Here is a 15070-nt window from a genome sequence, read left to right on the forward strand (position 1 = left end):
CCTAACATGTTGGAAACGGCAGTGCGGTGATCATAAAATGCAATTATGAAAAATGATAATCACATAACACTTTTTGTAAAATACCTTATAAAAGTAACATCACTTTACACAAATATCCTCATTTTAAAACATAGTTGTGAAATGTGTTGTGAAGTGTTGTGTGAGTATCATTACTTGAAAAATGATCAACACAACACTTTTCACGTCCATTTGGTGTGGTGTATATGGGGAGTGAGAGAAATGAGCATAGATTTGATGATTGTGAGAAGTCATTGTTGGACCTCAAGTCATTCATTCCCAACACTTGGACATTGGATTGTCTTACACAATACCGTTGCTTTCTATACTTTTGTTTTTTCAGCATTTATCGTATTCATTTCCTTTTGTTAGGTATATTTCTTGGATACTTCATGTGTACAAGGGTAACACCCTTTTTAGTATAATAACATATATCATACTTATAAAGAATATAAATGTACCATCACAGCTTCTCTGTGATATAGTATATCATGGAAATACAGATAAAAAAAATAATATACCATGGAAATCTACAGTGGAAGCCAGAGTACACTCAAAACAAGAAAAACAATACAAAGAGCAAGGGAAAGAAAGAGCAAACTTTTGATGATAAAGTAATACTTCAAATAACAAGCACAGACCATGCAAAAAGGTGCAAACTTCTACCTTGGCATCTGAAGATTTGATTTTTCTCTCTAGATCAGACTGTTTCACCTGAGTGATCAAACCAAAGGAGCCAATGCTAGTAAATGATATGGGATGAAAGCACAATCTAACTAAAAATTTCAGTTAGTAATACTAATAGAAACAATAGCAATAACACGCTGTTATAATTCAGTGAGGTTTCAATATACAAAAAGAAGGATAAATAAATTACCTCAGCAACCGCAGCTCTGGATTCAGCTGCTGCCACAGCACGCAAAGCATGAGTTAACTCTTTTCCCATTTCTTCAACTTGTCTCATGGCATCTTTTATAGTCTGCTCACGGTCTACTCTGAGGTTCTGAAAATTGTCCTGCTCTTCTTGCAACTGTTTCTTAGCCTCAGCCCATTCTCTCTTAAGAGAATATCATTTGAGATCATGAAGCAGTTAAATTTGATTCTTCATAGTAAAGAACTTTGAATACAGACAAATTTTTCATTGTTAAGAGACAACAATGAACAAAAAAGAGTTGACATGCACAAAAAGAAGAACAAGAAGATAATGATCATTCCTAGTAACAAGCATGCAATATATATAATTGGAAATGCAAAGGTCACATCTATATAAAAAGAGCAGCTGAGCAAGAAAACACTAAGTTAGTCAATCAAGAACTTATGGGAACAAACCTCAACTTGCTTTACGTGCTCCTCTTGTTTTCTCCTCTCAGAAGTTCTTGCCTCCTGCAGTTCCCAGGAAATAAAAATCATATAACCAAAATGAAGCATCAGACACATCAATTTTGGAAAAAAAATCCAAGTTAAACAAGATGAGCTACCTCATGAACTTTCTCAGCACCCTGTATAGTGTCCAAACTAGCCTGCATAAAATTATATGAGAACAATACCACAGCTGATGTAAAGTAAAAGTCCCAGTAACCCAACCTGCAGACGGTAGACCCTCTCTGACAAACCACGAACTTCATTACAAGCTCTCTTCTCCTCACTGACTAACATATCTTTTTCATGCTTAAAAACAGATGCCTATTTGGAAACAAGATATTAGGGAGTATAATCATAAGAGAATCTCAACAGAAGAGCTGATGAAATAAACCTCCATGGTAAGCTTCCGAGAAAGGTCCTCAGCAGCATGCAAAGATTCAGAACTTTCATGCAGCTTTCGTTGATAATCAATTATTAATTGCGAGAACTCCACATTTCTGGCTAAAATGCCATTGGTTTCAATTCTCTGGTATGTTATGCATTGTATAAAACTCCACACATCAGTCATGACACGTTGCACCATGTCTAGAACATAAGAAATGGAACATAATCTATGGGAAATGGGGGCCTGGGCAAATGGAGAGAGGGGGAGAGGAAGAGAGAGAGAGAGAATGGTAAAATATATAAAAGAGTGTTGGTGAAAGTGCTAGGCGCACTCAAGCACAAACACCATCTAGAGCCTAGGATCAAAACGCAAAGCACAGCGCCAAAGCACGTGCCTAATAGAAGTAAAGCACACATTTCTAAAAATTGATGTAATAATAAGAAAACTCCCTATAATACAATAAGATAAATGTTTAAAAAGGAAATTTCTTAAAGTATTATACAATATGAAAATCAAATAATCATTTAATTACTTAAAATTTAAACATCGCATTTTATATAATTCTCCTCTGTTTTACTAAATACACCTGTCTATGATATTTGGTAGCCATAATCAAATTAAATCAAATGGTTGAGGCAAATATACCAGAAAAGGCCATGATCAAACAAGCTAACATAAGCTATCAAATATCAGTACATCTAAAAGGCCAACTTGGACTATTATATCGTGTCCAAAGCATATACATCACAACATATGGAAACATGTGGCGCCACGGTACGTAAATGATCTTCAATATCAACTAAATGTCTACAAACATTTGTTTACATCATTTTCAAGGTCTTTAATTGAATGTTTATATTTTTTTTCAAAAAATAAATAAATACAAAAGCATTCTTTTCTGCACTTTAAGCTCACACAAAAAGAACCAAAAAGGGTTTTTTATTTTATTTTATTTTATTTATTTATTTATGCACTTTGCTTTTGGTAAGGGCAGTGCTTCAGCCTTGGTTTATGCTTTTCACTTAAGTGCAGTTTTACAAACACTGAGAATGAATGAGACAACCATGGGGAATGGGGATCAAGGTGAATGGGCAGAAGAGAGACAGAGAGAATGTTAAAACAATATGATCACCTGATGCTCAAATTCCTTCGTGAAGCTGTTAAGTCTTTCTCTTGCAAAATTTGCTTCCAAAGCAAACTTGTCACGCTCTGTGCGTAATGATATAATCTCAGTCCTACCAATAGGACAACAAATATTTAGAATTTGATCATGATGTGGGGAGAGATTTGTGCAAACAATTACAATCAAGATGGTTCAGCTAAAGTTACATGATATAAGATTACACATTGAATAACAATTCACAAACATAACTAACGCAAGGTACGTAGTATTCTATGTTTACGCCTTCATTCCAAATGCCACAACAATCCCAATTGTAGATACCCTAGCTTCGACCATAAATGAAAATCGACCCCCCTTTAGCTAGGATTAAGCCTTTGATACATTTATAACATCATCCCCAAAATAGAGCCAATAACTGGTCAAGGGAGAGGGTCCAGCATCAAAGGCTCCCCCATGTTCAAACCATGCAATAGCATAATAAAAAAACAAAAACAAAATAAAATAAAAAGTTCCTACTCCCTCCCACAATACATCTTTCATTTCAATGAAACACTTCCTAAAACGCCCTTATATAGGCCAAGAAAGACGGATTGAAATTAAGATATGAGAATTTGAATTTGAAAGAAAATCAGGTTAAATTAGGAGTAATTTGGAAAATGGATAAATCCTTTTACTCCACAAAACTTTCATTGATTTTTGAACTATTAAAAAAAAAAAAAAACACGTCATCTACCTTGAGATAGTAGTAAATAAAATATCTATTATAAAACATCAAATGGAATTCACTGAACTTAAGATTTTCAAGTATTTATATGAACCATGACCTACACAATCCCCTTTCTCATGTTGCTCCACAACTAAGACTATGCATTGGTGGTTCCTTGACCTCTAAGGCTGTGTTTGGATGTTGAGGTGATCTCAGATGATTTAAGTTGATCTGTGAACAATAGTGTTCTGTGGGTCCCATTGAGATATGTTTGAATATAAATAGGTTGAGATGAGTTTAACTTTTTATGGGAAGTTGAAAAAGTAGTGAGTCTCATCAATGATTAGTTTGAGATGTGTTGAGTTGATTTCAACAACTAAACACACCCTAAGGGATTGTTTGTGTTAACGTAGATATTAGATATTATATTATCTTGTGTTACCGTATATACTCAATAGTTATTCTTACCATGTATAGATGCTAATAGTTAGGAGTTATACATTAGCTGTTACCATGTATAGTTCTTAGCTTGTAAAGAATGGCGGATTGGCCTGCTCAATGAGAATGAGGCTGCACACATGGCAGACAAGTTTTTCCAAAAAGTTTCTCTGTTTTCCCGAATTTGACAGTTTGGATGTTAAGATGGTATCATCCCATCGCATCTCATCTCTTCTTATTACATCTCAACATCCAAACACCACTCAAGCATAAACTTTTCAATTTCAAATTTTTAACTTTTTCATCTAATCATTACCTAATCATTATAACTTTCCCAAACTTCCAAATAAAGTACAAAAAACAATTCAACTTTTTCAAATCTCAAAACAAAAATAATATTAAAAAATTATATTATAACAATATTTTAACTATACAATATTTTTATTCAACTTGTTTTCTCTCATTTTTCAAAATCCCATAAAGCGTCATAACTCAAACCATTTCACTAGCATTCACAGACTTCTCATCTCATCTCGTTCACCAAGCATCCCCCAAATCACCTCCAAATACAAATCATTGATCCTCTAATCACATCTAGTTGATGGATTGCACATAAGCAACAAAAATAATTAATTGCAGGCAACCGCTCCAACCACAATCATATTATTTATTTCATTACCAAGATATAGCTGGTCTTTTAGCAAATTTCTTTAAACAGTCCCTTCCAATTTCAAATTCATTAGTATCTGTATTCATTCCAAACTCTACCTACCACACCCTCCACGTCCACCTTCCCTCTTCTCCCAAGCTCATCACATTCAAGCCTCTCTCTCTCTCTCTCTCTCTCTCTCTCTCTCTCGCTCCAACCACAATCATATTATTTATTTCATTACCAAGATATAGCTGGTCTTTTAGCAAATTTCTTTAAACAGTCCCTTCCAATTTCAAATTCATTAGTATCTGTATTCATTCCAAACTCTACCTACCACACCCTCCACGTCCACCTTCCCTCTTCTCCCAAGCTCATCACATTCAAGCCTCTCTCTCTCTCTCTCTCTCTCTCTCTCTCTCTCTCTCTCTCTCTCTCTCTCTCTCTCTCTCTGTGTGTCTGTAGATGCTGCTGCTTTGGGCACCTTCTTAGCTCAGACAGTCATCAGCTCTATTGCCACAGACAGTCAAAGCTCAAGGCCATAAACAATTAGGAGCTAGTGATGCAATGATAATGGAGGTCATAGAGTTAGAAAGACAAGGAGACACAACAGTAAGCTTGTGGGAGTTGGGGATCTTAGCTCTCCTCAGCAGTGATGTTTATCCCATGTACCTTAATAACACAAACAATGGGAATTGTTGATATCCATAATTTAAGTTGAATGGTTCCCAAACTAGATGGATATGTGCTGGCACTTTTCCCTATGCGAAAGGCATTTGGGTAGTCCTAATCACTACCCAAATCAATTCCTAGTAAACATAGTCCAAAATGTCTATTCCAGATCAGTTTGGCCCAGAACTTGGACAAACTGGTTTTTAATTATAAAAAGAGTAATGTTATTTATCATCCTATTATCCATCAACCTCTGATGTGGCATCAAATAATTGGAATACTATTTGTTGTTTAATTGAAACGAGCGTTGATGATTAAGAGGGTGATAATAGAATTTTTCTTAACTAAATGACATGATACATGAGAAAGTAAAATAAAAAATAAAAAATTAGCCATCTAATTTTCTCGTGAATGCTCTCACACTAGGAGCTAATACATTCAGAAGGAATATGAAAATAGCACATGAACATAAATAACCAAGCAAAGAATGTTAAATTATTCCATTAACTCTAGATTTATTTGTTATGAGCAATTTTATTTTTTTGATAAGAAAGATATTTTTCCTGAGCAAATTAAATTGCTATTGGGCAATGAAGAAAGAAATAAGACCTTTTTTTTTTTTTTTTTAAGTAGAAGGGAATAAGACTCAGATAAATAAACCCAGTGAATGGAAATTAGGAAGGGCATAGGAGTTGCAAATATTCTAGATAAAACCTACATTAGCTGCTCATAAAAGTAGATAAGTGCTGTAGCAACAATATATAACTTTAATGGATCACTGATGTAACTTCATTTACAACGCAAAAGCATTTAATGTCAAATGAGTTAAATAAATCTATATATTAACATGAGAATCCTAGCATACAATTAAGCTGTAAAAACTTAAAAAACTATTGACCATGCATCCAAGACAGAATTGCATTAGATACCTCCCTATATATCCAAAAACCAAAATGATTTAAAGTCTCATGCAAGCAATAAAAATCAAAGCTAGCACACAATGTATAAACTAAGATTTAGAAATTAAAAAATTTACCTAGACTTCACCAGTTCTTCTTCAATGCATAGCCCTCGCTCCACAGCCTGTTCCTGGGCCTTTGTAGAAGCTTCCTATATATATATATATGTGTGTGTGTGTGTATAATGTGTGAGTACAAAGAAACAATGACATACCAAAAGTTCATTTTTTAGGTAATATTCTCTGTAACCACACCTGAGATCTTTCAAGAAGAAGTTTGCGATTCGTCCTGCCATCATCTGTGACAACCAATTTGTATTTATAAAGCCAGACATGGAAAACAAAATATGGAAACACAATAGGTGCACAGTGCGCTAAGAACGTGCAAAAAAAAAAAAAATCATCTCAACTAAGAATGCACACGATTTCTACAGGACCTTCCTATATGCCAGACAGTAGCTTCCAACTTGAAGAAAGCTCAGATTTGAAACAGAAAAGGCCCATAAAGGGAAGCCAAAATCTCAACACCAGCAAAATGCACCATTGAGATTAAATGGAACAGCTTCGGTAAATTAATAAGCCAAAAGTCTTAATTTGTACACACACACACACACACAGAGAGAGAGAGAGAACCAATGGATTTTCCTGGAGCAGCTTCTAAAAAATGAGGCAGACATGAATCAAGTTTACGTTCCTCTTCATATAACCTTTTGTACATAGCAACCTGTGAAGAAAATAGCAAGAAAAAGATCTTAGGTCAAAACATTTATATTATCAACAATCTGTCACATGGAGGTATAATAATAAAGTACATATTACTTATCAAAAAAATATGGTACATATCAACAATAATCCAATTAGGGTAAATTACACCTTACCCCTTCAAACTACCCTGTTCTTTCCAAACTTCAAATTGCTAATTACAGTTTCAATCAGCCCCCTCAAGTTAATGCCCAATTTTATAATAATCTATCAGGGAATTCCATATAAGGGTGTCTCTAGTGGGCATTATATCAAACACTTGATGTATATGTATTATTTGAGAATTCAGTGCCTGCTTCATTGCATCCTGCAACATTTTTCTTTTCATATTGGTGGATGGGAATAATTACATGAAGCAGTGCAAATGTTATTTCTTGCCCTGAGTCTTTGGAGGAGGTTAGTTTTCTTTGAAGGACAGCTAGGTATGACGATGAAGACAATGAATGAGGCCAGAATGGTGCATTTGAAAAAATTCCATGTCACATTGGAGTCGCTTTAAAAATAATGATAAAGGGACCATTTAGGGATGTTAAGTCATTATATTGACCCAACAAGCATGGGAAGCTTGTGGCGCATTTCTCGTCCAAATTAACATTTGATTTGGATATGGGGGTACAATGAACTGAAATTTCAATTTAAGAGATCAATGGCAAGTACTTCAAAGTTAGGAGGAACATTGAGAATGCGATGATCATTTGGAGGGACAAGGTGTAACTTACTCAACCAATTATAATAATAACAAAGGGGAGAAATACACAAAGCCCCATCGAACTACCACTCAATTTGCAATCATCGCCTACCCCCAAACAACTATCAGTTTTGGCCATCATCCCCTCAAACTACCAAAAAGTTGCAATGTACCTCTATTTCCCCTTAAAAAAGACTAATTACACCTAATGACTCTAAGAAATGACAAAATACACTTGAAATTCAAACGAAGTAATATTTTAAACAATCAATTATTTTAAAAATTATTTTTTAAAATTAGCTACTTTTTTTAATTTTTTTTCAAACTTTCATTTTTTTCATTTTTAATATTTTATATCCATTAAAAAAAATTTATCAATCATAAGAATAGGCAAAATCCCAAGTACACAGGACATATACTTGGACTCCCCACTCTTTTTGCACACGCAACACCGATTTATGACAGTTATCCGCCTTTTCCTTAGGTTGTCTAATATAAGGGCTTCCTCAAGGAAGCCGTCATACAAAGAAGATTGCTTTTATGCGAGCCTTTGTTTTCCAAATACTTCTCCACGGACTGGACATGCATCGAGCATATTATTTTTTTATCAACATATGTATGTCAAGTTCTTTTATGCAGGGCATTGCCAAAATTGATAGTATGAAACTTTGAGTGGGTAATTGCAAATTGGTATACAGTTTGCAACTTTGAGGGGGTTTAGCAGCAAAACAAAGGAGGGATTAATTAAAGCTTACAGAGGTGTGGAGAGATTCAATCATTCGCCCTTGCTCCTCTGCTCTTTGTAAGACAGCAGCAACTTTAGAGGAAGATTCATCAGTATGTTTTTTAAGCTCCATTTCAAACTTTTCCTGTAATCAGTATGCATTGATGAAACAATGTTATCAACTAGAAAAAGTACCATTTTGCCAAAAAACAAGTGACAGAGAATTTTTTTCTGGACAACCTTGAACTCCATCTCTGTACTTTCAACTTGATCAGAAAGACTGCGCAAAAGGCTCCTGAGTTGTACATTTTGCTCCACTAATCCATTTATGTCCTTAAATGTCAACTGATTAAGTGTTTCACCCAAAAGTAGCATCAACTACAGGTTAATTACTTCTACAGAGGAAAAGCAGAAATGTAAGGAGTTATGTTGAGGAAGAAACATGCAAAAAACCTACCAGTCGTTCAGAAATCACTTTTTCAGTATCAGACTCTGCATTTGTCCCCGTAACAGTGCTACCATCATCAAAACATTCCAGCCCAGTAGATCCACAACGAAGTCGTATATCTCGACATTCCTTAAGAAGAACTGTCACCTAAAAATTCTCACAAACAATGCTAGACATGTAAGCTTGCACTGAACACTAATGTATGGTTGCCCTGAACACATGGGAAAGCACTGTCAACACAACTTCAATGGTAAAGTTTTTGGATACAAAGTAACACTTAAGCAAAATGTAAATGATATTAGAAGGAACAGTAGAGCACAGAGTTGCAGCTCATCCAACTGCAGCACAGTATCACAGGCACTCATAAAAAGGGAGCTGTTAACGTAAGACACATCAAGGCTCCATTATGCACAGATGCATGTTTGATAAAACACAACACAAAACCAGTTTTTATGAGTATATTCCTTAGATATGGAAAACAAATGCCAAGACCCAACAATTAAGATACAAGTCATTCAGTTTTTTTAAAGCAAACAGGAAAAAAATAGAAAAAGTTGGCAATAAAGACTCCACTTTCTAATCTTCCCACATATTTTTTCGTCTCCTTTTCCCATTTCCAGCAAGTGTGGCTAATTGAATTGAGCAGATTTTACAAGCTTTCTTGTGGGGAGGAATTGGAGAGGAGACTAAGTTCCAATTAGTCAAGTGGAATAAGGTATGCACACCAATTTCTAGTGGAGGGTTGGGAATTCGAAATATGAGGATTTTTAATAAGGCACTCCTTGGGAAATGGTTATGGAGGTACCATTAGGAAGGGGAGTCTTTATGGAAGATTATTATTGAGTTGAAGTGTGGCAGTTTGCGAGGGGGTTGGTGTTCTAATGAAGTGAGAAGCAGCAGCAGCATTTGTTCCGTTTCCAGCTCTTCCAACCTTTTCACAATTACAGTTCACTGCACCCTCAAAGAATATTAGAAATGGATGGGAGGATTTTGCTTGTTTTAGTAGTTTCACGGTTGGTAGGATCAGTTTTTCGCATGACTTTTGGTGTGGTGATTCAGCTCTTAAGACTATGTTTCCCTCTCTCTTTCAGTTGGCTCTTAATCAGGAGGCTTCGGTGTCTCAATGGAACGTTTATTTCAGTAGAGCTGTGCTCATGATTGGGAAATTGGAGTTATTTCTGATTTTATATTTTATTGAACTCCTTGAATTTTGGTAATAATGTGGTGGATATGATGCTTTGGATGAAGACAGGGAGTAGGAAGTTTTTTGTACGATCATTGTATAAGGTTTTGTCAAGTTAAAATCATACTTAGTTCCCTTAGAAGTATATTTGGAAAAGTACAGTGCCGCCTAAGATTGCTTTCTTTGGCTGGACAGCATCTCTTGGGAAAATTTTAACTTTGGATAAGTTGAGAAAGAGGGTCTCGTCGTGATGGATTGGTGTTATATGTGTAAGAAGAGTGGGAAGTCGATGGATCATCTTTTACTTCACTGTGAGGTGGCAAGAATGTTATGGGTGGAGATCTTTTTCTTCTTTTTGATCGATAAACAAAATTTCATTGAGCATAAAAGAGACAAAGGCCCAAGTATACGGGAGATATACAAAAGCGTCGCCTATGTATGCTAGTTTAGCGATATAAGGAAGTCATGAAAAGACATGCCATTAAAATCAATTACGATCAACCAATGGAGTAAGTATTGAAAAATAAACTTCTAAGCTCATCCCTTGGCCACTCTCGATCTTCAAATACACCAACATAGACAAATTGGGTCTATCTTCCACACTGTTGCAATCTGAGGGTTGCCACGAATACCTCGCCAAGAAACTAGGAGGTTGATTACCCTTTTCGACATCACCCAAGCTAACCCCATCCAAGCAAAGAAGTCATTTCACGTGGTTATAGCAATCTCACAATGTAATAGTAGATGATCTACGGATTCTCCACTCTTTTGCACATACAACACCAATCCATGACTATGATGTGGCATTTCCGAAGGTTGTATACTTTGTGAGGATCCCTAACGACGCAGTCCATTCAAAATAAAAAATTGCCTTCAAGGGTGCTTTTCTCTTCCAAATACTCTTCCATGGAAATTGTAATGACCCCACCCTGGGAAGGGTGGAATTGCTATGTACATACTTGTCACTCTGCAACACCTTTTTTTTTTTTTTTTCTAGTAATATGCGATTAGCATGAACATGATACACGTGTACTCTAAATTTCTAATTTAATAAAGGAACACCTGATAGACATTCTATTCAAACATTCATCTATAAAAAACACTCAGAGTCTATCATACGTTCATAAAAACATAACTATTCTAGTGAGAAAGGGACTTCATCTCTACCATACATATAAGAAGGCACTAAGTCAATGTATAATGGTTTACCATCACCCACCATAACGGTTACACCATACCAAAAGACACATGGTTTAAAGTCAACCCAACAAAACGTCCCGACAAGGGACCCATCCCAACATAAAAACAACATCAATAAACATAATCCATCATCCATGTAAGGTCGAACCAACAGAGAAGACACTAAGCGTCTGCCTCTCCCTCTTGCAATAATGCCCTGCTCCCCAGCCTCTTCGTCATTACTTGGACGTTTAAAACATAAACACAAAGTGAGTCTAATACTCAGTAAGCAATACACCATGCTGTTAATTTACTAATCATCTAATCTTTTTCTTTTGAAATCATGCATGCATAAACCTTTGCTGATTTTAACGATGCTTTCATGCATAAACAGTTGAAAAAATAAATCATACTTTCATGTATAGACATTTAAACAATACTTTCATGCATAATATTTAAACAATACTTTCGTGCAAGAAAAGGTGACTATCATCAGGAAGAGACTTGCTTTGCCTCAAGAGAGGCAAAAGAAATATGCCGATCATAGAAGAAAGGAGCTGCACTTTGAAGTAGGAGACAAGGTATTCCTACGGGTGGCTCCGATAAGGGGAGTTATGAGATTTAGCAAGAAGGGCAAGTTAACCCCAAGATACATTGGTCCATTCAAGATTCTTGAACAAATAGGAGCAATGGCTTACAAACTTGCACTCTCTCCACAATTTTCAGCTATGCACAATGTATTTAACATCTCAATGCTTCAAAAGTATGTGCATGATCCTTCACATGCGATCGAGTACACATCCTTGAAGTACACGACGATTTCTCCTATTAAGAAGCACTAGTTTGGATCCTAGATCGGAAAGTTTAAGTGCTCTGTAGCAAAATAATTCCGATTGTCAAGGTGCTATGGAACCACCACACCAAACAAGAGGTGATATGGGAGCATGAGGGCGGTATGAGAGAAAAGTATCCCACCATTTTTCTTTGAGGTACGTTCAATCTTGAGGACGAGAATGTTTTTAAGGAGGGTAGAGTTGTAATACCCGAGTTTTACTACGTAAGTCCTTACGTCATTTTATTAATTCTTTAAGTTAAATATTTTAAGATAAAGATTCTTATTATTTTATTATTTTCTTTTAAGATGGACGTGTGTTTATTTTATGTGGGTTATTAAAATAAATTAAGGGTATGATTTTAAGACACCACAATATATTTTTCTCTTAAGCCCTCTAATTTTCATTATTTAAGAAATGGCCCAATTATCCTCCACCATTGAATTGGTAGGTGAAAAGTATTTTTGAGGTGGATAGATCTCCACCATCCATTTGCTTCCTTGTGATGGAAGAAGGGAACAAAGACCAAAAAGCCCTTGCCCATTCCTCCAAGTTTACGCCTAAGGCAACAAGAAGGAGGAAAAAGACAAAAGCAATTCTCTTAAGTCCCTCCCCCTTATCTGTTGGTCACTTTCTAAACTTGTGAAACAAGAGTTTGACCAAAATGTGATTTAGTCCTTATCCCTTGAATCCGTTGGCTTCCAAGGAAAGCTTTGACTAAAAGTGATTTAATCCCTTATCTCCCTTCAATCCGTCGGTCACCTAGCCAAAAGAAAAGAACAAGTCTTCTTCCTTCTTCTCCAAGCCGATACCCATTTCTCCATTTCTCTTCTTCTTCCTTTCATCTTTAAGATCAAGGAAACCAAAGTTTTTTTCTTCCTCTCTTCAAGCCGTGCGACCCCAACGAAAGAAAGAAACAATCTTCTTCCTCCCCAAGTCGTGTCATTCCATACCCATTTTCAGGTTGTTCATAATTTGGAATTCAAAGTTTGTTTTCATCTTCTAAGAGGTGAAAATTTAAGTTAAGAGACCTTTGATTCATTTCCTAGTATGGTTTATATGTGAGTTTCGAATTTCATGGCTTATTTCACATCTATATTTCGGTTTTGGGTTTCCAGCCAAGGGTTAGTGTTTTCTCTAGTCCACTAAGCCGAAATCACCTCTCCTCTTCATCATTCTTGTGTTTTGGGAAGGACTCACCAAAGGTATAAACCCTAGCTTGAACTCCATTTGATTGGGATGTTGTTTTGAGGCTAACTGAATCATGTAACAAGCTTGTGTTCCAGATTTTGATCCTTATCTTTCATGTTGTTTGTGATTCCTCATATATATGCCCTGTTTTGGCTTAGCCGTGTATATATATGGAAACTGTTTTTGTGTTGTGCATTATTATATTTCGAAATGAATGGGGGTTTTAGCAAACAAATTTGTAATCTTAGATGACTCTTGGAATGCTTTGGGTCTGTTGGAAATGTCATATATAAAATATTGTTCTGTTTTGGGGTCTTCCAAGTAATGAGGTTTCTTCAAAAATGAAACTTAAAAGTAGTGTTAATTGGTTTATATCATGCTTTTAAAGGTGTTAAACGATTAAATTATAAACTTCGATGCTAAGTATTTTTAAGTTACTTAATGGGTTATTCTTGCTATTTTCTATGTTATGCATAATTAAATAATGTATGTTAACTAGGCTATTTATTATGCTTATGTTACTAGATTTCCAGCCTAAGTTGATATTAGAAGTAAATGGTTAATTGTGCAAAAGTGCTAGAGTGTGTAAGCTGTCCAATAAGCAGAAAAATTTTATAAATGCCCTATGTTGATGCCTAAAGCCTTCCTTGGCTTCGCTCTTTCTCATTTTATTTCCTACCAACCCAAAAGCCAATTTATGTGCAATGTAGCCCTTCTAATAAGTGACACAATTAACTATTTTAAAAAGGGGCATGATTCTTAGAATTTATTTAGCCTATTTGAGATGCCTAGATTTATTTTAAAGCCTTGCTAATCATTTTCCAGATTTGAACCTTTACTTCCATTAATTCCAAAGTAAGCCTAAATCAACTAAACCTTGTTAAGCCCATGACTTTTCAACTACCTTTCCGTATAAAATACCCAAGTGGCCCTATTATGGACAGCTACCATGCTTTAGTATTAAGTCAAAACCGAAACATAGATGTGAGATAAATCATGAAATTCGAAAACCACATGTAAATTATACTAGGGAATGAATCAAGGGCCTTTTACCTTCAAGATGTCATCTTTTAGAAGATGAAAATAAGCTTTGAATTTCAAAGCAACCCGAAAATGGGTATAGAAGGAGAGGTATGGCACGGCTTGGGGAGGAAGAAAATTGTTTCTTTCTTTCTTTGGGGTCACACGGCTTGAAGAGAGGAAGAGAAAAACTTTGGTTTCCTTGATCTTGAAGATGAGAAGAAGAAGAAAGGAAGAAGGTTTGTGTTCTTCTTTGGCTTGTGACCGATGGAAAGAGGAAGGAAACTAACTTAAGTCTTTAGTCAAATCTTGTATTGAAAGCTTGGAGAGGAAGGAGACTTGCTCTTTCTTTCTTGGAAACCAACGGTTCAACAAGGAAATAAAGATTTAAGTAAGCTGGTCAAAGTCTTGTTTTACAAGCTTGGGAGGATGACCAACGGATAAGGGGGAGGGACTTAAGAGAATTGCTTTTGTCTTTTTCCCCCTTCTTGTTGCCTTAGGCATAGACTTGGAGGAAGGGGCAAGGGCTTTTTGGTCTTTGTTCCCTTCTTCCATTACAAGGAAGCAAATGAATGGTGGAGATCTATCCACCTCAAAATACTTTTCACCTACCAATCCAATGGTAGAGAATAATTGGTTCATTTCTTAAATAATGAAAATTATAGGGCTCAAGAGAAAAATATTACAAGGTCTTAAAATCATGCCCTTAATTTATTTTAATAAACCACCTA

At 35.7% G+C, this 15070-nt stretch overlaps 1 protein-coding gene across 2 annotated transcripts in view; it reads right to left on the reverse strand.

Moving 5' to 3' along the window:
* The window catches only part of LOC122299111 (nuclear-pore anchor-like), a 93896-nt gene that overhangs the window by 38205 nt on the left and 40621 nt on the right, over nucleotides 1-15070 (reverse strand). Inside the window, exons 15-27 of one of the 2 annotated variants that reach the window (XM_043109056.1) lie at nucleotides 8943-9080; nucleotides 8726-8830; nucleotides 8517-8630; nucleotides 6957-7035; nucleotides 6567-6610; nucleotides 6390-6463; nucleotides 2898-3000; nucleotides 1772-1906; nucleotides 1603-1701; nucleotides 1497-1538; nucleotides 1348-1401; nucleotides 896-1075; nucleotides 685-732 (exon numbers count right to left, since the gene is read on the reverse strand). In XM_043109056.1, the coding sequence (XP_042964990.1) occupies nucleotides 685-732; nucleotides 896-1075; nucleotides 1348-1401; nucleotides 1497-1538; nucleotides 1603-1701; nucleotides 1772-1906; nucleotides 2898-3000; nucleotides 6390-6463; nucleotides 6567-6610; nucleotides 6957-7035; nucleotides 8517-8630; nucleotides 8726-8830; nucleotides 8943-9080 (1215 nt within the window). Of the gene's footprint in view, nucleotides 1-684; nucleotides 733-895; nucleotides 1076-1347; nucleotides 1402-1496; nucleotides 1539-1602; nucleotides 1702-1771; nucleotides 1907-2897; nucleotides 3001-6389; nucleotides 6464-6566; nucleotides 6611-6944; nucleotides 7036-8516; nucleotides 8631-8725; nucleotides 8831-8942; nucleotides 9081-15070 lie in introns of both variants that reach the window. The other variant, XM_043109055.1, reaches the window with a different exon arrangement.

This window comes from Carya illinoinensis, chromosome 16 (assembly GCF_018687715.1).
Source record: "Carya illinoinensis cultivar Pawnee chromosome 16, C.illinoinensisPawnee_v1, whole genome shotgun sequence".
Lineage (NCBI taxonomy): Eukaryota > Viridiplantae > Streptophyta > Magnoliopsida > Fagales > Juglandaceae > Carya > Carya illinoinensis.